The 21,884-nt window shown below is 52.2% G+C and overlaps 6 protein-coding genes across 6 annotated transcripts; 5 read left to right on the top strand and 1 right to left on the bottom strand.

The window, feature by feature from the left end:
* Positions 1-1,699: 1,699 nt before the first annotated feature.
* Positions 1,700-5,722, bottom strand: STEHIDRAFT_172900 (transcription factor; the record flags this gene model as incomplete). The annotated part of the gene is made up of 17 exons (XM_007310832.1): positions 5,653-5,722; positions 5,582-5,591; positions 5,424-5,493; positions 5,297-5,357; positions 4,951-5,232; positions 4,705-4,780; positions 4,491-4,645; positions 4,266-4,407; positions 3,825-4,185; positions 3,565-3,729; positions 3,385-3,495; positions 3,245-3,320; positions 3,080-3,174; positions 2,972-3,018; positions 2,617-2,912; positions 2,111-2,553; positions 1,700-2,045 (listed from the first exon to the last, which is right to left on the bottom strand). Exons 1-17 carry the CDS (start codon positions 5,665-5,667, stop codon positions 1,700-1,702), a joined length of 2,751 nt encoding a protein of 916 aa, XP_007310894.1. The 5' UTR covers positions 5,668-5,722.
* Positions 5,723-6,629: 907 nt separating this feature from the next.
* Positions 6,630-8,468, top strand: STEHIDRAFT_87854 (NAD-P-binding protein). Its single transcript, XM_007310831.1, has 5 exons — positions 6,630-7,358; positions 7,450-7,603; positions 7,751-7,886; positions 7,973-8,091; positions 8,175-8,468. Exons 1-5 carry the CDS (start codon positions 7,095-7,097, stop codon positions 8,315-8,317), a joined length of 816 nt encoding a protein of 271 aa, XP_007310893.1. The 5' UTR covers positions 6,630-7,094; the 3' UTR covers positions 8,318-8,468.
* A 255-nt stretch (positions 8,469-8,723) lies between these two features.
* On the top strand, positions 8,724-10,279 carry STEHIDRAFT_172898 (NAD-P-binding protein). Its single transcript, XM_007310830.1, has 5 exons — positions 8,724-9,304; positions 9,378-9,492; positions 9,565-9,688; positions 9,747-9,865; positions 10,028-10,279. The coding sequence occupies exons 1-5, from the start codon at positions 9,029-9,031 to the stop codon at positions 10,168-10,170; spliced, it is 777 nt and encodes a 258-aa protein (XP_007310892.1). The 5' UTR covers positions 8,724-9,028; the 3' UTR covers positions 10,171-10,279.
* A 927-nt stretch (positions 10,280-11,206) lies between these two features.
* STEHIDRAFT_21373 (uncharacterized protein) lies at positions 11,207-11,986 on the top strand (the record flags this gene model as incomplete). Its single annotated transcript, XM_007310791.1, has 2 exons — positions 11,207-11,444; positions 11,598-11,986. Coding segments are annotated over 2 exons (627 nt in total), but the record flags the coding sequence as incomplete, so codon positions are not given.
* Positions 11,987-14,814: 2,828 nt separating this feature from the next.
* STEHIDRAFT_163151 (uncharacterized protein) lies at positions 14,815-15,144 on the top strand (the record flags this gene model as incomplete). The annotated part of the gene is made up of 1 exon (XM_007310829.1): positions 14,815-15,144. The coding sequence occupies one exon, from the start codon at positions 14,815-14,817 to the stop codon at positions 15,142-15,144; it is 330 nt and encodes a 109-aa protein (XP_007310891.1).
* Positions 15,145-20,269: 5,125 nt separating this feature from the next.
* On the top strand, positions 20,270-20,934 carry STEHIDRAFT_68841 (uncharacterized protein; the record flags this gene model as incomplete). The annotated part of the gene is made up of 4 exons (XM_007310801.1): positions 20,270-20,399; positions 20,468-20,552; positions 20,612-20,662; positions 20,733-20,934. Coding segments are annotated over 4 exons (468 nt in total), but the record flags the coding sequence as incomplete, so codon positions are not given.
* Positions 20,935-21,884: the final 950 nt, after the last annotated feature.

Raw genomic sequence — 21,884 nt, 5'->3', positions numbered from 1 at the left:
TAGGCAGCGAGGAGACTTGAATACCCGACTCTTTCGAAGCGGTTGGACAGATTCACATACCGGAAAACAGTGCGAAGGCTCGCGAGACCGAGTCCACAGGTATGGTCAATGGAGGCGCTGAGAGTTGCGCTCAAGGGCAGACTGGGCTAGGAACTGAGTCGGCTCCTCAAACCATTGACAACTACACCGATGTGGCCGGTACGAGGCGTGTGGTCTCCGCTGCCGTTGGTACGAACAAATCGTACAGAAAGAATGGATACGATGGCTCAATGGGACCAAGATGGGACATGCTTTCGCCTCTGATCCGCTGGGAGTGTTTAGAGATAGCAAGGCTGATTTGGGGCCGACGTCATGCAGCGCAGTGGCTGTGACACTGATGGAGAAACACTGCACACGGTCATCAAACACCTATTGCGTTTTGTTGTGAATCTCACTTACCTGAATGCCCTTGACTATCAAGAAACAGAAACTTGCGATAGTTTGGCCTGATTTTGCTTGCAGTCCTCACCCCAATATCGCTCTAGAGATGCCCACTAGTCGCTATTGACATGGGAATAGTAGCTTTGCAAGGTTCCCGCGCATTGACCATCGCCAAGGATGTCATACCCGTGCCTCTGATTGTGTCACAGTCCCTATCGAATCTTCATCCTATAACATTCAGCCGGACCAGTATCAAATCATCAGTCGTGAAGGACGAACGTATCAACCGAGAGACACTTCCGACGTACAGAGAAGTTGCTGAGACGTGGCGGAGAGGAAGAACAGAAGAAACATTCAAATGCAAACCCTTCTCCTTGAGTCTGAAGCTCTGGGGCAAAGGCTAGGGCACTTCTTGCGGTCCACGCGCGATGTGAGACTGTTATCATACCCATGTATGGCACGGGCACAAATTGATGACCAGAAACTCGATCCCATAACCCAGGCTCATGTCCGTGAATCCCTACAGGAGCGGATTTAGAGCTATGATCTTGACTTGTCCGAGTTAGGCTCTGAGTTATGAATTACGAACGGGTCGTGTTAATGGAGATAGAAAACTTACAAAAGTCATCGTGAAGACGAAGTTATTGGCTTGACCAGGACTCGGAATCTCTTGCAGCGGAGTTTCAAACGGAGTTTAGTACCGACCTACCAGTTGGCAGTTGCCACCCAGTACGTATGATAAAAACTGCTTCATCGCGTAACGTCTCTGCACTCGGTCAAAGACAACATACCTCCCGTCCAAGGAAGCTTTGCCCCTGCTTTAGAGCACGATAGCTGAGCCATACAGTGTAACTATCGGAGATAATACAGGACTGGGAGCGCTCTGTCCGCCAGCTGCCAACCTTGCTTGATGGGGTTCCGGCTGTGCTACAAAATGCACATCACAAGTGCAGCCTGGGAGTGGCCTGCTTCAAGGGAGTGTGTGTTGCGCGGGAGAGCAATATTGAAGCAAGTAAACCTGGAGTGGCGCCTAGTATTACCACGGACTACAATTCTTTGTAGTGGGACTACGCCACCATGTTTGTCTTCGTTTGTTTTTGGCATCCTTGGCATAATTACGGGGGTGTGAAGGACCTAGCAAGCAAGGTAACGTCCCAACCGCCTGAAACATCAAATAGATTATCAATTGACCAGATTGCAGCCTCATTGCCATTTCTGGGGCACCCTGACTTCGTCTCAACGCTGCCCAACATCATTGCTAGCTCCATTCGGTAAGGACCTAGTCCTCCTCCTCCACATCGCCAAACTCAAACATTCCTAACCGATCCCTCTTCGCACCCTCGATAGCCTCCCTCATCTTCTTAATCACCGCAGGGTAAGAGCTCATGTACCGACAACCCTTCTTATCGACCGTCGCAACACCGTCCCTCAGGAGGTCGGCATTGATACATGCAAGGGGGTCGTTCGATGCGTTGGGGTCGGAAGGGTCCATGAGGCGAAGGTGTAGCAGCTGGCCTTCCTTTTGATCGATGTTAGCGACGAGCTTGCGGCCTTCGCAGTATTGACGGAAGCGGTCGATAGCTTCTAGATGGTAGTCGCTTTCCGGGCCAACGAGCTTGATGAAGCTGTAACACAATAATGAAAGAAATGGTCAACCATGACCGACAGAGCGACCAGGATGAAGACGGACCTTAGTCGTGCGTCGTGAGCTTGACCAGGCAACGACCTGAATTTCGGATCCAGCGGTCGAATGTTCTCAAACCCAATCGTATCCTGGTTCCCATAATCAATGAACGTCACCTCTGCCTCCTTCTTCAGTGCCGACGCCCTCCTGATCTTCGCCCGGTACCACGACCCGTCCGAGAACTTTGCCGACACAAGATCTCCGCCCCTAGGCACGAACCCTGGCGTAGTCGTCGATTGTGCGCCCTTATGGTGCAGCGAGAAATCGCGCATGAGTTTTTCGAGGGAGGCGATACCTTCGGTGTTGAGAATCTGGACGGAGAAGCCGAAACCGTTCTTAGTGCGAACGTCGGAGACGATGACGTCGAGATATTCAGGCTGAAGTGCGGTCGTGTCGTCTTCTACTACAACCTCTACCTGCTCCGCCGACTCGTCGTAGTCTGCCCACATCTGCCAATGAATAGACACAGGATCAGTGACCTTAGTATGCGAACATAAGCGAAGTCAACTCACATTCCGCCTCGCCTTCTTTGCCTCTTCCTCAGCCTCGAACAGATGTCTCGACCAAGGCAAACTCTCCGCCGAAAACGCATGAACGGATGCCAGACCTTCCCTGACCAGCGCCACCGCAGCATTCTCCGTCTTGTTCACGTACAGCGCACCGATAAAGCCTCCTGACTTGTCGACTGTGTCGATCTCGATCTCGACGTCGCGTTGCATATATTTCCGTGTGGCGAATTCGGCGGCTTCAGTACCGAAGGGTTCGCTTTTTTCTGAGGCATTGCGAGCGGTTCGTGGTGCGCGGATGCCTGGGTGAGGAAGTGGTGATGAGGCAGTAGGAATTGGGGCGATGACGGGGAAGGCTTACCACCGAGGACTAGTGTGAGGACTTGGTTGTCTTTTGGGAGTAGAACCCTGAGAACCATGTGTTAAGAAGAACGAGCTCTGATCTCAAAGATGGAATAAAAGTACGCACTTAAAGCGTGAGCCAGCAGCAACGTATTCGACGACGGCCGGTATCCGGCCTTGTCGCTTGAAGCCATTGACAAACTGGTTCGCACGGTTGGCAGCCTGAGCCCAGCGAACAGTAAACATCAACATCAGCACCCATGATCCACGCCCGTGGCACGACACGACTAACCTCGGACAAGTTTAGAGGTTGCTTGGGTGGTGGGAACTCTTTGCCTGAGTGCATACCGCGGGCTTCTGTGACAGCACTGGTTGACCCAACAGGAGTTTAATTAAGAGTCCACTGAATAACGAAAGCAAATTTGGACAAACTTTTGTTCGGCGGCCATGAGCTTATCATAATCCGGTGACCGGTCTTCATCGTCTCGCTTGTGTCGTACAACACCCGCCAAACCCTTCTCAATAAGTTGTTCAGCAACGTTGCTAGAGCCAGTCCAAAGTTAGTCAATCAATTCTAGCGAGATACGTAGAAAAAAAGAGGATAGGACATACGCGCTCTGGTTCCCATAGCGTATTGTGGCGCACTCCCGCTCATCGTACTCGCCTTCCCGGGGACGAATGAAGTCGACATGAACCTTGACGTGCTTGCCGATAAGCTTTTTCCGCAGGAATTCCCTAGCCTCAATGGCCCAATGTGCCTGCTTGGGGTCTGATGCCCTAGACGTCCAATCTCGTTTAGCGCCACACTCACCACACACACACAAGTCCCAAGATCGAGGGGAAGGAAAAAGAAAAATGGAGAAGACACTCACTTCGGCCCCCTAACCGAACTCAACTGCACCCTCTTCTCCTTCGCCCCCGCCTTCTCCCTCTCCACCAAACTGACCTGATCACCACTCCACACCCTAACCACCGTCGCCTCGAAACTTCTGCCCACGCCATTTGCTGCACCGCCTGAACCTGCGGCTCCTCCAGCGCCAGATGCCTTACCATTTGTAGCTGAGATGGGAGCGTTCGCGTACAGACCGATGCGTTTTTCTTTGGCCGACTTTTCTGCGGCGCGGAGACGTTCCATCCCGCCGAAGGAGGCAAGCATGCCTGCGTGCCAGTCGACGACACGAGCGAGTCCACCTCCGACGAGATGTTCGGCGATATTACCAGCTGGATGGAGAACTGTGGCCAAAGAGAGTGAGAAGCCAAGCGCACGTACGATGATAGGAAGTAAAGGTAAGACGGAGAGATGGAGTACTGACCGTTGCCGATGAAGATACTCGCAGGTGCGGGTGCTCCTCCGTTGGCGCTGGCCTGGAAAGGTGTAGCGGCAGCTGTTGGTAGCGAGAGTAGCTGAACCTTTACGGCGCGTTGCAGGAGCCTCGATTCCGTGAAGAATTTAGCCTATGATAAATTAACAACATAACTGAGTCAATACTCAGTACATTCAACAGTGGAAACAGCACGGGGTAGGCAAGAATACCAACTTCTTCGCCCCATGGCTCGGATGGTTCACCCTGCTTTGATGCGGCGCGAGCAGATTTGACACCTGCGAGGGCGATGTTGACGAATTGGTGTTCGCCTTCGGGCATTAGGAGGCGTACGCGGAGTGTTGAGCCATCGCGGACGGCTTCGACGATGGCTGATTGCATGAATGGAGTTTCAGTAAGAGTGAGAGGAGGAGTTAGGAATGTGGTGTACCATCAATCGGTTTGCCCTTCCATTCGGTGATGTAGGCTTGTGAGTCGATCGGCATGTTGTGTATCACTTCGCGAGCCTGACAAAATATCGGAAGGATGATTGAGAACAACGATGCTCGAGGTATCCAGATGCAGAGTGGTGTGGCCCAATAACTTGCAAGTACGCCACACTGGCGAACCGTACGCTCTTGCCTCCGACTCCAACGGAAAGCAACAGACCACACTCAATCCGCACAAAATGACACACCTTGGGCCCATGAGGGTTCCACACACCACGACCAGCGTTCTTAGCCTCAGTCTCGAGCTCCTTTCTCTTCGTATCCTCCTCGGTCGGCTCTCTCTTGATCTCCTTGACCTTTGCCCATCCGTTCTTGAGGAGCTCCGTGGCGAGGTCATGGCCGTTGATTTCACCGTTGCCGAGGTCGCGAGGGACGTCTTCGTTTGGAGGTAGTGAGTGAGATGATGTGAAGGTGATTTCTTTGCCGACTGCCATCGCGCGAAGAAACTCGCGAGCTTCAAATGCCCATGGCTGAGTGATGAAGTAATGTTATTCAGAAAAGCTGAAGACTGAGGAGTAGGATAGTTGGACGCACTTCATCTTCGCGCGACTGGTTGCCCATACGAGGTGAAGAGACATCGGCGAGGTGAAGAATACTGGAACATACAAGACCGTTCCGTCAGACTTATTCCACTCAACACATCCAAATTTCTGACACGTACCGTTCCTTTGGAGGTTGTCCTTGCGGTCCAGGACGTCCACGAAGAATAAGAGAGTCGCCGGAGATAGCACCTGTTCAAGCACATATTGAACACAGTGCGCTAGCCCTTAGCCGCGCTGAACAAGAAGCCATGGAATAATTCAAGTCCGCTTTACGCACTTTTCACGATCTGGCCACAAAGTCAACAGTCAGCCACAAATCCGTGTTTAACATTTGAGACAAACACTCACCGCTTTCATGGCCATGGCTGTATGAGAGAATGACTTGTGGGTACGTGTGTGTAAGAATGGTGAATTGTTTTTGGGATTCTGGAGTGAGAGATGCGCACGACCTTGCAATGCCAGCGTGTACTTTCGGGGTAAATGGTCCGCGGACCATGGCGCGGACCGCTGCGAGGACTCGTCCCAATTTGGTATTTCTGTTTTCGCTCGACTTGCTCTCTGCGAATAACCGCGACGTTCGCTAGCTTCGAGTTCAACATACATCTCTTCATCAACTTTCCTATAGTCTGCCACAACGGCAACCTTCGACCATTATTTATCTTCTGCTGCGTATTGAGCTGATCCATGTCTTGGTAGAATCTGTCCGGATCCCTGAACCTTCTCTTGCTGAATGTGAAGTTGATATGGCATCAGTCGGAAGGATATTCGTATCGCCAACGCAGAGAAACGGAAAAAAAGTAATAGTGACGGTTATGGAGACAAGCCGAAGCGCAGATGGCATCCTAAGAGGAAATCTCCTCCTAGCAGTCGGCATCATCGCGTGAGTTATAATTCTGGGGCATATTGTGGCGAGTATTCCACTCGTCGTTTTGTACGCCGTGGCGTTTGTTCACCTTCCTTCTGCGTCTTTGATTGTTATTTCTTGGTCGAGACTTATCCTACGCGTTCCGTAGTAAGTGTCTTTGTTCATTGTGTTCCAACCGTAGGGATGCTCAAGATCTTCTGTTTTGCTTGAACGCAGGTGCCACGGGCCACGTTGGTCCATTCTTGATATGGACACTGGCCTTTACTCTTCAGTGACCACCGTGTGTCTCACTACTCCACGTTCTTGATCTATTTTCATGAGATGGGAACCAAGAGCCCCACTTCCCCTGGCTGAGTGCTTTTCTTAGTGATCATGTAAGTAGGTCAATGTCACGATGGGCCGTTCTTTCTATATATTTGAAACTATCTCTTCAGGGTTGTGTATTTCTCAATAAGCAAAGCGGCAGACATCGTGGCCGTCGCTCTGAATCATCGACGACCTCATGACTCGACCTCACACCAGATCGTAACAACCTCCCGTCAAATGCCCGCAGATCCATTCTGCTATGACGCGCTTCTGAGCGCATCGACGGCCAATGTCCTACATCCTCGGTCCCGGCGCGGCCAAAGGACTCATTCTTGCAGCTCCAATTTCTTCCTTAACTTCCTACTTACACTCGTGTGATCGTCGTTTTCACAGGATCTTAGGATGTCCAACGGGATGCGAACTCCGTCTTACGAGCATAAGATGAGCTTTGTCAGGCTATCCACTGCGATCCCGCCTCGGAGACACTTGCGATCCTATGTTAAATATCCCGCGCTGACCCATCACCGAAGTACAGTTCCAGCCCGGTACTCGCAACTGGAGACCGACATCTTACAGACGACTGAAACTAACCTATCGTTATCATACACACTCTGCCTCAATGTCCGCCCCCATTGCTCTCATCACAGGCGCAAACCGCACCGACGGCATAGGCTACGCAGCTGCCCGTCAACTTGCTATCCAACATGGTTTCACCGTCGTACTAGGCTCTCGTACTCTCTCTCCAGCTCTTGACGCCGCCGCCAAGCAGCTCGAGAAAGAAGGGGCTAAGAACGGGGTACATGTTGTTCAGATCGATGTAGGTAGTTCGGACAGCGTGAAAAGGGCGGCGAAAGAGGTGTCGGAGAAGTTTGGAAAGCTCGATGTGAGCCACTCTCTTCCTCTGCTGTTGTTGCCGTGGTTTGGATGTCTATGCAATCACTAATTGGGTTCTGATTTCTTTCGCGCCGGTGTAGGTGCTGGTAAACAACGCCGCGCTGAGTCTCCCTCCCTCTCGCCCTGAGTACACCGACGCTTGGCCACAAAAGATCCTCGAATTTACGGAGCATACTAGAAAAGACTTTGAGGAAGTATTCGCGGTCAATGTATTTGGGGTTGTCGATACTATCAGTGCGTTCCCACATCCCCGTCCTTTTCCGTCATTCTCTTCCCACCTTTGCATCCCAGGCCGTTTGACTTTGTTACGCATCGGCGAGAAAGTGACTCGACGCAGTGGCGAAAAATCTCATTGATATTCTTTTTTTCGTGTATCATCAGATGCCTTCGCACCTCTCCTCGCCAAGTCTTCCTCCCCACGTATCGTGAACGTCAGCTCTTCCGTTGGCTCTTTGGACTTTGAATCCGCTTTACCCGCTGGCCACATGGGAGGGAGCCTTATCGCCTATAACACTTCGTACGTTTTTCTCCTGGGTCAAACTCTGCCGCAGTCAGTTCTAGCTAAAACTATCGCGATCGCGACTGGACAACAATCACTTCCAGGAAAGCTGCTCTCAACATGCTCACCGTCATGTACAGCAAAGATTTACCGAAGCTGAACCCCGCATTCAAGGTCAACTCGGGATGTCCAGGTTTCACTGATACGTCGTTCAATAAACATAGTACGTCTCACTCTTTCACTCCTTTCACCACCCGCTGCATCAAGTCCCTATCGATAATATCGTATACTCTGCCATCATTATAGTCGGAAGCCGCACACCCGATGAAGGCGCCGCAGTCGTTACGTGGCTCGCCACACTTCCTGAAAGCGGGCCCACTGGGGGGTTTTACTGTGATTATCCTCCGTATTCGGAGAAGAACGGAGAATTCAAGGCCTTGAAGTGGTAATCGCTGGCATGGAAAGTGCGTTCTGTTGTTGGTGACAGTCGTTGAATGGTCGTGCGAATGGTGCTTTGCTTAGCCCGCGGTGAATGTCGACAAAACCTCACTATGTAAAAGTATCTACAATGGCAAATGCAAGGAACACATTCTGATAATTCTTTCCTTCCGAGACAAAGATGATGTGACGGACAAGACGTGCGCACTGCGCGTGAGTATTCCAGGCAAACCGGGTGGTGCCGGAGTTTGAAACCCAGAACCCGACCCACATCGAGGTCCAAATTGCTAACCTAAGCAAGACCCACGTCGACCGTTCCGCCAGGATTGGGCGATCCACTTTTCGACTTTCCTTGACTGATCTTTCAGCATTTAGTGGTACCCATTACAGTCCATGACAACTGAGGAGGAAAGGCTCGGACGAAACGACAACGTCCGCTCAAAATTGCTCACTGGTTCTCAGTCCTCAGGCGTTGTCATTTCTCTCCGAAGGTCTCGTTCTTGCAAGGGACTTGGTAAAGGCCATCTTTTTGCACAATCTTTACCCACAGTGACTCCGCCAAACATCTTCACTCGTTCTGTTTTACTCCAGACGCATAAAAGCACCACATCCAATGCCATTGCAGAATATCTCACTTGCAGTACATCGAGGAGAACTCCCTGCTATACCTTATTATCTCTTGTCACCCTCTCCCTAACTTCTCTATAACAAACACTGCTGCAATGCCTGCTTCTACACTCAGCCGTATTGTACTCATCACCGGTGCGAACCGTATCGACGGCATAGGGTTCGCAGCCGCCCGTCAGCTTGCTCTTCAACATGGTTTCACAGTCCTTCTAGGCTCTCGTAATCTCTCTCCGTCTCTAGACGATGCTGTCCAACAGCTGAAGAAAGACGGTGCGAAGAACGGGGTGCATCCTCTTCAGATTGACGTAGCTAGCACGGATAGCGTGCGGAGAGCAGCAACGGAGGTGGAAGAAAAGTTTGGCAAGCTTGACGTAAGATTCTCTTCCCTCCACGCCTCTGCTTGCTATAGCTCACATTGCTCGCATTTCTGCCGTTATGGATCAGGTTCTGGTGAATAACGCGGCCAGGGGAATGCCCGGTTATAAAGCTACGGAGCACACCAGGGCTCATTTCGAGGAAGTGTTCGCGGTCAACGTATTTGGCGTTGTCGGTACCATCAGTGAGTATACGTTTAGTTGCCTTTGTGCTGTCCTACTGATCACCGGATATGTCTAATTCATGATCGTGACAGACGCTTTTGCCCCGTTACTGGCCAAATCCGCCTCTCCTCGGATCGTCAATGTATCCTCCGGAGCTGGATCCCTCGGCTTGATATCTTCGTTGCCAGGAGTGGGTCCCATAATCTATAGCACCTCGTACGTATTCAATCGTCTATACCACAGGATTCAAACTGAAACCATTTGCTTGCCGCAGAAAAACCGCCCTGAACATGCTTACGGTCATGTATAGCAAGGACCTACCGAATACGAACGCTCATTTCAAGGTCAATTCGGCATGTCCGGGGCACACTAACACGGCTTTCAGTGGCTACAGTACGTGCCTTTTCTCCTTGTATATCCCGATCTGTATTACGATCCGCAGTTCCCATACTACTCTTCCTCTCGATAGCACTTCATCTCCGCTTCTCATGAATTGTGCATTCCATCTGAACACTCACTGACCCTTTATTCTTTTTCTTGTTATGCGGTTCGAAGCTGGAGGACGCACGCCTGACGAAGCCGCGGTGGTCATAACCTGGCTCTCCACGCTTCCAGAAGATGGGCCGAACGGAGGATTCTTCTGTGACCACCCACCGTACTCGCAAAAGAACGGGGATTTCAAGACTGTGGAGTGGTGATCGAGTACTCCCCTCCTGATTTTGGTGCCACCGCGCTAGCGGCGGTGTCCTCGTTTTCGATTCTTGTATTGGGGTCATTTACGCCCACATATGGTTCATTTTAAATCGAGGCGTTGAGCCCACGAGTCAATATGTCTCGTCGTGGCGATGAGATCGTAGCGCTGGGCCACATTGGCTTCGCCCTCGACGAACACCGAAGTCTTCGCGTTCGAAGAAAACATTGACTGACAACTTGGCCGTGACCACCATGCGTCCATACTCTGGGTGTCTTTCTAGCACACTCCTAGATGCCACCATACCTGTGGTTGCAGCTCAGGTTCTAGGTAATTCAGTATCACATCCAATCGTAGTGTGATCTATGCGGCACGCCGAAGGTGCGTTGATACATCATTTCACGCATGGGCTGTATCAGTCGTGTTTTTGCCTGTATGCTATGCATAGGGATTCAGCCCTTCGGCCCCGTGCTGAGCAAAGCCGATAGTCAATCTTGTATTTGGAGGGCGTCCATCCTGTCGTCGCAGGGGCTGTATTCCCGCGACGCTATGTCGACTTTGCTATAGTCGAGTGGACCCAGCAGCAGCATGTATTGTGGAGTGCCCTGATCATAATGCACCATTTCACGTATGTTTTGCGAGTGAGGGCATACACGTGGTTAGGGCGTGCTAAGGCAATGTTCCACGCAAAGGTACCGCCCTATGTGTTCGCAATCTCCCTAAAATAGTAAGGTTCTATACTCCCGCTTTCTAGCGTCAGGACTCATCCGCATGGTGGAAGCCGCAATCACTTCTCTATGGCCTCCTCTAAGAATATGCACCATTGCCTGTATATAATGATACTTCCTTCACCGGAAGAACTCACAGCGTCTCACTTCCCTCTCTTACACCACCCCTTGGTCGTCCTGTCGTCCCACACTGCTCTCGCAACTCGTTGTATTCCTTTTACACGAATCGTACCACGCACCATTCCCTTCATCACTTCTGGACGTCCAGGGACATCGATGTCTTCTCCCGTTAACAGTACAACGGGTGGCGTCGTCTGGCAGCCCGAACCAGACGGTCGAGGGTCATTTGGTATCCTATCGAGCTGTGTGCTCACTCTTGTGTTCTGCGTATGGACAGCTGTTCATCCCAACGTGGGCTTTCAACACCGACCAATATTTCATATGGGCGAAAGCAGAGCGACCTTGCTTATCATAGCATTGCTATCGCCAGAGGTTATCATTTATCTCTCTTGGGCCCAAAATCATGCTGTACGACGCCTTAATCGTCAAGTCGGTCCTAAATCAAACCCGTTCCCGACTCGTATCAAGTGCCTCGTATTGAAGGGTTTGACAAAGCTCATGTGCATCCGACAGGTGAGCACTACTGATTGGCTTTCATTCTCCAAGGGCTGAGGACTGTTCGCATCCTAGAAGGCGGAAGATGCAGACACTCAATGGACGATAACCCATAGCTATTTTGCATGCATGGGCGGCTTCGTCTTTGATACGACTGACGAGGAACCATTTCTTCCCCGCTCCGCGACGCGAATACGACTTCAACCTGACGGAGTGGTATTCCTCAGGAAACACGCTCCGGAGATAATCCCGACACTGTCCAGAGAAGAGATTCTCGATAAAAGTAAAGCAGACGGGCTATCGAAGGCTCTGGCATGCTTGCAAACCGGGTGGTTCTGCACACAGATCATCGCACGCGCTATTCAAAATCTTCCCATCAGTTTGCTGGAGTTAACGACCTTAGCGCATGCATTCTGCATGATTGCTGTGTACCTTTTATGGTGGGATAAACCATTCGAAGTTCAAGAGCCTGTGATTATCAATGCCAGGCCTTCGGATACCACCTGTCGAGAACTTCTTGCGTACATGTCGATGTGTACGCCGTATAGACTGCCGGAGCTAGCTACAGTCAAGCCCGCAACAGATTTTAAGCGCTTTTGTGACCGCCACAGATTTTCCGATCCAGGGAGCGACAGCAGCACAGTTGTGCACGATCTCGGAGTCGATGACGACGACGAAACAGCAGTCCTTGAAAGAGCATGTCCATTTTGCCAAAGCAATTTCTTAGAGATAAGTGAAAGGTCTGTGCATATTGAATAGTTGTCTCCTTTGGCCTCAGTGGCTTACAACAACCCTTCTTTAGACATTTGAGACGATGGAAGCTTGCCTCCAAGGCCGTCAACCGTTTTGGCCTTGATAGACATATGGTCTTTGATTTGGTGTGGCCCACCACTGGATCAGCGATGGTCTATAGATTCACGGATGAAATCGTTGGCCGACCTTCCAAAGCTTTACGACTTGCGATTACAGTTGCTGGCTATGGCGGCATACATATTGTAGCCTGGAAACACAAATTCCCTTCCGCCACTCAAAGCAGCGTCTGGCGTCTATCTTCCATCTGTATAACTATTGTTGGGATCTACGCGTCCTTCCTCACCATTTTCGAGAGACTATGTTTAAAAGCGTTAGTAGGTCCAGAAAACGTAGATCATTCTCGCCACTGGTACCCGATTGTGAAAATACTCATGGCACTTCACCTAGTCGTCTTCAGTATGTCCTGCTTGATATATGCAGCGGCAAGTGTCTCAATTTATGTTCTGTGCTTCATCGATTTCGCGCATCTTCCCCCCGAAGCTTTCACCGATATAGCATGGTCCAAGTTTATCCCTCACTTCTCCTAACTTTCTTCTTCGTACCATTGTGTGCTTCCGCCGCTCCATTCGTATGCGTTTGTTGACACTAATTGTTTTTTGTGTTTTGTTCTGTTTTATCCATCGGTTTCTGGGTCTGTGAAATGACGACTGACATTGTATGCCTCTCTCCATCCATACTTATACGTACATACACGGATAGTGGCTATCAGTAGTACTGTACTTGAACTTTGCTTGAACTTCTCACTCCAGCATACGTACCGAGCTGAGATTGAGCGCACTCCGACCGTCGGCGGCAGCATGAAAGAAAATAAAAAGTAAGAGAAAATAAATCCAAAGCGCGTCTTCTCCTACCGTGACGGTGCTGGCACGAGGGCCCTTCGAACCTTGTTCGAACCTGACCACAGAAATTCTAGATTTGCCGCTGTAGCATAACCCGTCCTGTGTTGATCCTGTGTACCAACTGTGTACACATCCTCTTCTTCTTCGCAATTCAAAACTTCTCTCGCGAAACATCCTTTACTGCACCGCTCGAGGGTCAAAACGAACAAAACAGACCACTACCTTTATCCATACATCCACCCCATCTATGTACAGTACATCCCAATCGCGAACGGCCGCACCACAACGTCCAAACTTTCAATTTCAACACGAAAATCCCCGCCCTTTGCCGCCCCCGCCACATCACGGAGCCCGAAAATCCAAGCGTCGGCCATGTTCTGAGAATCTGATTGGCCCGGATATGTGGCACCGCTTCTTCCGCAACTCCGCGATCCCCCGCTCGGGTACACGTTGCTGCGTTGCTCAGGGTCACGTTCGCTCAGGGCCGCGTGGCACTAGTTGATGCGTTTTTCATTTGCGCCCGTTTTCGAGGAGGAGCCACAAATCCTGATTCCTTGGATTGATGGCTTGAATGTATTTTTCTTGGGCTTGTGCTTTGCTTTGCTTTAGTCTCTGGTGCGGTGGGCGGTACTCATGGACAAGCGAAGAGTCGCGACGGCGTCCTAAAAACAGACCCGACGACATCTGAAGACTGATGCAGTTCTCACCACGCGCAACCACGAACCTTCCTCGGCGCATCCGCGTCTTCGACTTCTATGGCGACTCTCTAATCCCATCGCAAGCTGAATCCTGATCAAGGTTGGACGAACGAACGATAGAGGGCGCTTGAGCTAAAATCGTGATACGCGAGTCGCACCGCTATTGGATGACGAAGGGTGATGAATGAAGTGAGGCCACGTCGCTAGATTTCGAAGGCTCAGGAGAGTGAATTGAGAAGGTCTGGAGACGGAGGTCAGCGGTTGCTTTGCTTGGTTTCTTGTGGGGGTTTGAGCTGAATCGTTTTTATTGTTCGACTCAGGGGACAGACACAGTCCAAGACAAAGCAGAGAGAAGGTACGATCGCGAGATGAAGTGCCCGCCACGACGCGGGAATCGCGACGGGGACTTCGAACGTGGATAACCGTTTGTCAAGCAGATGACAGACGAGCAAAGAGCGTTGACGTGGAGTGAGTGAATGAGCGAGTGGTGCCTTACTCACCCTTTGACGAGCCGCAATCTAAAAGGAGAACGACGGTCGGTGACCTCGGTAGCGCGTTCTCTTTCCCATGAGATTTGCTTGTCTGATGCCCGGAGGTTGGACTGCGACGTCGTCTCGACTTTTCTTCCGTCTTGTTGCGACCAAAAGTAGGTTCTTCCGCTGCCAATCATTCGTATGTACGCTCACGACAGGTTCTTCACTTCATGCAGACAATCAACCGACACAAACAACGAAAAATCAACCCGTCCTCTGTGGCTGGGTAGTGTGCGCGCCACCCGACGCCTCGAAGAAAGAGAAGAAGAAAAAAAAACGGGGTCGCCTTGCGATGATCCCGTTGATGGGACGGTCGGATATGCGTCCAAAAGCGGCAGTGAGATATCCATTGGAGCCCAGAATGGACTAATGATGCACGCGTTTTCGCGAGCTGAGGACGGTGGGTGACGTCGATCGAGACAAGAATGGGTGCTGTCATGCGGGGCCGTTGTCACCGCGGAGAAAGAAGTGATGGAAGTTCGAGGAGGACGGGGTCCGTCGAGGACGAGAACGAGGAGGACGCGCTCGAGGCCGTCGGGGACGGTGCTCCTGAGCCGCCTTCTGCTGGGCGACAACGAGAACGCGCGAGAGAACGGAGGCAGTTGTGGGCTGCGGACGAGAAGAGAACTGTGGACGGGGCGGGATCTGGAAGTGAACTGAATAGGGAGCCGAAGAGAAGGCGACGGTGGGCTTTATCTGGACTGGATAAGGGCAGGATCTCGATGGCGGGCACAGGCAGCGCTGCTTCCTTTTAAGTTTGCGGCCAGAGAGTCGCGCACTCGTTCTGCCCGCCGCGTCCCTCGTCGAGCGCATATAATAATGCGAGCGCGCGGCGATCGTCGTCCCGCTCTTTCTCTCCCCTTCACGTCTCTCGCCTTCTTGGTCCGCTGCGAACAGTCGCGTCTCCGCTTCAAACCCCGCACGCGTTTGCAAAATGCATCTCTTCAAAGTACGCGCTTTCTATTCTTGGCCGAGTCTCAGTTCACCCAGCCCTTTCTTCGCAGACGAAACAGCACGCAGGTGGCGCGCTCGCCCAGCAGACTCCGTCCCAGTCTGGGCCCCTTCCGGGCCTGCAGCGGCTGCACTCGTCTCCGTCGCTCCCAAATCTGTACGCTCTTCCTCTCCCGCTCCACCCCTGTTGCTTCCTCACGCGCATTTACAGAGTTGCCGAATCCGGCAGCGACCCCTCCCAGCTCGCGAATGCCCTCGCCGAACGCGCCCACCTCGGCTCTCTTGACCTCGCCTCCTCAAAATCCGTTTCTGGCGCCGCTCCAAACCCCTCTGCCGTCCAGTTTCCCTTCCTTCAGCTCGGTTCTCCCACCGTCTCTTCGGTGTCCCCCCTCAGCAGCGTGCAAAACTCGCCCATCCGCTCCCATGTCCCTCTTACGCCTCCCCTCACCCCTTCGTCCTCGCTCAACGACACCCTCAGTCAGTATGGCCAGGGACCTGTCACCCCTATCGACAACACGCTCCAGGACTCCGCGGCGATCGCTAGGCGGACGAAGCAGTATGTCAGGACGAGGCAGGACAGTCTTGTAAAGTCGAGTGGTGCGTTGGAGGTCGACTTGACTCCGCAAGAGGAGGCCGAGCAACGCGAACGAGACGCATATATGCTACAATCCTGCCTTAATTCAGAGACTTCTCCTTCCCGCTTCCTTGTCGTACGTCTTTCTCCTCTTCAGCGGAATTCTTACGATGACGAGATGTCGCGTTGTCTCATAGGTCGGCAATGTCCCAAAAAACATTAACAGCGAAGCCGTCAAAACCGCCTTTGGCCCCCTCGGCGAGTCCAAGGGCATCTGGGCAGGCCACCTCAGCCGCCACGGCTTCCTCATCTTCGTCTTTTACGACCTCCGCATCACAGAGAGCGCGATGCGCACGCTCAACGCCCGTCCTCGCTCCCTCGTTGTCGAACACGTGGAGCAGACCGTGCAGCTCCGCGCGAATTATTTGTCCGCGGACCACGCGAGAAAGGCAAGTAGTTTTTCCTTCTTCCTTCCTCCTTATTCGTCACCTTTGCTTCCGTGGCTATTTTTGCATCCGCCCTCAGCGGATGTATGCGCGGGGACTTTGTTGTGTCTGGACTCAAGTGCTTACACGGTTTGTCTGAACGCATATATTCGGCTTTTGTTTGGTGTGGGGTCGATATATGCGTTGCGGGATTACCTGATTCGTCCACGGGCACGGATATATGTGCGTGTATGCACTTCGTCGCACCTGGGCTCTGCATATACCTCAACGAATATCTGCGCCTTCTCTGTGGTGTGGGGCCGATATATGCGTTGTGGAATTGCCTGATATATGCGCGTGGCCTTTTCCTGAGTCTGCATGATGATTTTCCTCTGTGCGTGAATGAACGCGTATATACACCTTTCTTTTTAGTGTGGGGCCGATATATGCGTTGTATGCTTGCCAAGTACCCCGATACATGCGCGTGTGTGCGTGCCGTGGTATGAGATTCTGTGTCTATGTTCGACCTGCTCCGCGTCGAACTGGTTATATGCGTTAATATGGCACCTTCGCTGTTTATATTTACTCTCGTCCATGAATGTATTGTGTAGTCTTGCAGGTCGTCGGAGCTCGGTCATCCGTCCTAATGCGTTTGGGGACTCGTCGCGCGTACCTCGACCCTTATCTCTTCTTGGCATCTGGATTCACTTTGCTGACAACCTCTCGAACTATAGTTGACAGGTAACCCATCCCCTGTGACAGAGGTCGAGCGGGACGCCTCTTTCTATCTTAAAATAAATGATGAGCGCGAAACGGCCCCCAATAACGTCCGCACGACCCTCTCCTCATTCGGCACTCTCGCTCGTTTCGACCACTGCGACGACGGTCAGGTCTGTGCCCATTATCTTCGTCCTCTCTCTCCTCTGCCTTTCCTTCCTACCACTTGGGGTTCGCACCATCATCACTATCTATCCGCTCAGCCCCCGCCCATCCCTTTTTTGTTCTGTGTTTCGATGATTTTTGATGTCTCTTTCGCCCGCCCCATCTACCTACCCACGCGAAACCGATACCCTCCTTTGCTTTCTGCTCTACTTCCGCATCTTTCGGCTTCTTTGATATCCATCCATCTTCCTAGTGTGATACCTCCAACTTCGCCGTTGGCTGTTCCGATATCTTGGAAAACCTGTGCATTGTTGAGCGCTTCTTTTTTGTTGTGACCTGACGGAAGCAGTATTTCCACATATAACTGTCGGGGCTCGACGATCCCGACTTGACGCTTGCCACCTTCTTGCCCCATCTTCCACCTTTGGTTCTCCTTTCCTACACTTCGCCTCGCCTTCCGCCCCCTTTACCTTATTTCGTATTTGCCTCACCCTAATTTGTACCTCGTCCGCACTTGCTACTCCGGCCGGTCCTTTTGATCCCCGATACCCATTCATTTTCTCTTCTTGGTATTTAACCTTCCGTTCTTTCTGCCTTCAATCTTCTTGCAGACTTATTTAGTCCTCCACCTCGTTGACTCCTGCCATCATTTTCTCGATCGCTGACGCTTGTTTTCTTGTCAAACAGTGGTACGTCGAGTTTTACGACGTCAGAGAGACGCAGGCCGCTCTCCAAGGACTCCAACTCCAAGGTTCCAATAGGCCCACATCTACCGTTCTTGACGCACAGCTGCAGGTATCCACGCCGTCTATTAGCAACACCAAGGCCAACTCGAGAGAGACCGTCACATCCGCAAGGTATTCGTCCGAGGCAGCAATGGCTTCAAAGTCTCGTCCCACCGCCGGGTCCATTTCTGCCAATGCCGCTGCATCTTTTACCTCCGCTTACGCTAGTCACGGTCATTCCCACAACTCTCCCATGCCATTGACTCCGACGCCGACTGCGTCATCGGCGGGGTCGAGCATTACGACCTCTCCTCAGGCTCCGGTCCAGGCCTCCACGCGATACTCTGCCACGTCCTCAATCATCGTTCGCCACCCTGTTCCCACACCATCGATTAATACCAGCTCGTCACCCAGGATCTTGCATGTCGACTTGACGTCCCCGCCACCCTCTCACCCACACTCTCGTGGCGATAGAGGAGAGGAGAAGCAGCGTCGATCACCTCATTCCAGGCCAAGGAGCGCGAGCGCCGGGGCTGGGGACGGCGTCAAAGCGTACACCGCCAATAATACTCCCTCTTCTCCGTCTCCGTCTGCGTCCACGCTCGCGAGAGCTTCCATTGCGTCTATTCCTGCTTTACCCCCCTCCGCTGGGTCATCCTCCGCTGGGGCTGGGGTTGAGGCCAGTGCGCTGGCGTCAGCCGCGATCAACTCGGTCCTCGAGGATCTGCATCGCCAGCGCCTTGATGAGAACGCGGGAGGGGTGGCTGTATGTTCTCTGAGTCACGAACAGGACGATCAACCGAGGAGGAAGTCGGAGCAGGATGCGGTGTTTGGGAGGGGAGTGTGTGGGTTGGACGTTGTGGGCAAGCAGAGGAGCTTTAGCGAGGATGTGGGGATGAGTGCGGGGATGGGACGAAGGGTGAGTGTCGCGTCGGGTGCAGGAGATCAGAATCAGCAGCAGCAAACTGTTCATCAGGCACAGGCGCGAACGCAATCGCATCTTGATCGGGCGGGTGCGGGTTCGGGAGGGCAGGTGAGGGTGGATCGCTCGTCTCATCATCAGTTACGACAGCAGCAGCAACGTCAGGATCGCCCTCCTCCTCCTCCTCAACAGCAGCAGCAGCAGCAACACTACTCGACCTCGGCGCCAGGTGTCGGAGGAGGTAGTGCGCACACGCATACCGATTTGCTTCATGTTCAGCATATTCCTTCGCTCGAAGAGAGGTTCTCTACGCCTTTCGTCCCGTCTGGTCTTCCGGCCTTGCCGCCTCCTCCCACTCATCCTCATTACCAAGACCACCCCCACGCAGGCCTTTTCACTGCTCAGTCCTTTTACGACCCCGCCTCCGGGCTTCCGGTCTACGACTACGATCAACACTCCGCCGCTGCCAGATATGGAGAGTTCAACCCGGCGCTCTTCATGGGTGGTCCGCCTGGCCAGCTTTACCCGCCTCCGCCTCCCCATGCGCAAGGATTGATGGATGGGCTCGTAGGAATGCCGCCCCCACCCCCGCCGCCTGGTCTTGGGCCCGAATTGTTCATGCACCCGCATCCTCAGGACGGGCTGTTCATGCCGCCTTTGGAAGTCTTCCCTGGTATGCCGCCGTTCGACCCTGGATTTTACCCGGGTGGCCCTGTCCCGGGGATGCCGCCACCGCCGTTCTTGGATCCGATGGTTGGTGGTGGTGGGTTTGGTGTCGCCGATGGCCAGATGATGCAGGTGGAGGATGAGGGTGGGCGTGATCGTCGTGGTCTTGGACGTGACGTGGGGAAGAGTTCGCGCAAGGAAGGGTATTCGAGGAGGGACGGTGGCGAGAGGGGCGAGGGTAAATATCCGAGTCGCCGTGGTACGGTCGGGACGCCTTCGCCTTTTTCTGCACGTCTGCGCGAACGTGAACGCGATCCGTTCGACCCTGATTCTTCGTCCGAGGCACACCAACGCTATTCGTCCTCCGAAGCACATCACCGGTACTCCGCCTCCGGCCTTCGTACTTCTTTCCTTCATCCTCGTAATCGGCTGCATGCGGGCCCGTTGCATCCTTCGAGATCGGAGGCGGGGTCGTACTCGCCGACTGGGTCGTCTTCGGCTGGGGCGCTTGCGCCGGGGGTTATTCCGGAGAGGAATCAGGTGGGTGTCTTTGTTCTTCATTTTATTTGTGATCGATGTCCTTCTTCTCGTGTCTTTCACTCCGTCTTCTTCTTTCGTCTCCTATATCTCTCCTCCTACCTCTGAGCCTTTCGACCCTCTTATGCTGCTCATTTCATCTGAACTGCGTACTGATTCTTGATAAAGGTAAACCTCGAGAAGATCGAGGCGGGAGGCGATACGCGGACGACGGTGATGATCAAGAACATACCTAACAAGATGAGTGATCGGGATTTGGAGCGGTTCATTGCGGACGTCGTTCCCGGACGGATCGATTTCTTTTATCTGAGGATGGATTTCGGGAATGGTGAGTTCTTATGCTTCTAGATGATAAGTAGAGTGAGTGCTGATGTTTCGGGATTGTGTGCTTGATAGGATGTAATGTCGGCTACGCGTTCGTGAACTTCATCACGGTGGACGATCTGTTGAAGTTCGCGAAAGCGAGATTGGGCGTCAAGTGGTAAGACTTTTCTTGTGTGCTTTTGGATGTTTTTCTCACCATTATTTGTTGGTGTTCAGGAACATGTACTCTTCCGACAAGATACTGCAGATGAGTTACGCGAACTACCAGTGCGTCCTTCCTTCCTTGTTGACTTCCCGTAATGTGTCTAACTTCCGTGCGTGTCGTTGTTAATCCCAGAGGGAAGGAAGCCCTTGTCGAGAAGTTTAAGAACTCCGCCATCATGGACGAGCGCGAAGCGTGGCGTCCGAAGATCTTCTACTCTGATGGACCTCGGCAGGGTAGGCCCGAACCGTTCCCTGCTCCGACCCACCAGAAGAGGAAGGAGAGGAGTGCACATAATCGTGGAGCGTTGTACGTGCCTAACATGAGGAGCCTCTAGGACTCTGTATCACGTCACCTGTATCACCGAGACAGTCAGAAATCCGGCTTCTGTCGCTGCGCGATGCCTTGCGATCGGACCAGCTTGTCATGATCGTGATTTTATTCTTTCTGTTGTGCTTTGCTTTACTTCGTGTTGCTTTGATATGAATGCTGTTGCTGATGCTGATTTTCTGTTCTGTTGCTCGCTTTGCTTTGATTTTTCCATTCTTTCCACCTTCACCCCTTCATGATCCGAGTATGTCCGCACGCCTGTTCCACCCATCGTTCGCACGCCCCCATCTGACCGACAGTCGTTATCGTTGATGATTTCCCTCCAAACCTGGTTTCGTATTGCTTTATGCTTTATGTTTTATGCTGTGATATCTGTTTCTGTTTCGCATACGGACTTTCCATGTCTCTTTACCCTCATCTCCGGTCTCGTCCCGCCTCGATCATTTTAGTCATGTTTCGTGTTCTTTCTGTCCGAACTTTCGTTTCCAAGTTGCCCGTTTCCGTACGTTCATCATGTTCTAATTGTGCTCATGTTCTGTTTTGATCGTTGTTACCTTTTCGAGTTGTTCCGACTCGTGTGTTTCTGTTTCTGATTCGTGCTAGTTCTGTTGTGATGTTCGTGTTTCTCATTGTTTCCCATCCATCTCCTGTCTGATTCTGATTTCGTCTGGCTCTGTTTTCCTTTTCTCCTCGCTGATATTCTGATTTCGTTCTGGTTCAATAGCATTAGTAGAAAACCTCAGTGGTCTTATTCATCGTTTATTTTTTCTGTTTCGCTTTACTCTAGTTGTTCTTTCTCATTCGGACTGTGTAGCGGACTGGTTTTCTGTACGATATTCACATTGCGCGCTCGCCCGCCGTAACTCGTGACTTGTGTGGCGGCATCGTCGTATTCACACCCTCTCGCCCCCTCCATCATCATCCCCATCGCATCACCCTCACCTGCATCGCTCTTCA

This window comes from Stereum hirsutum, assembly GCF_000264905.1.
Source record: "Stereum hirsutum FP-91666 SS1 unplaced genomic scaffold STEHIscaffold_22, whole genome shotgun sequence".
Taxonomy (NCBI): domain Eukaryota; kingdom Fungi; phylum Basidiomycota; class Agaricomycetes; order Russulales; family Stereaceae; genus Stereum; species Stereum hirsutum.
The sequence above is the reverse complement of the archived record's forward strand: the minus strand, read 5'-3'. Positions and strand labels throughout refer to the sequence as shown.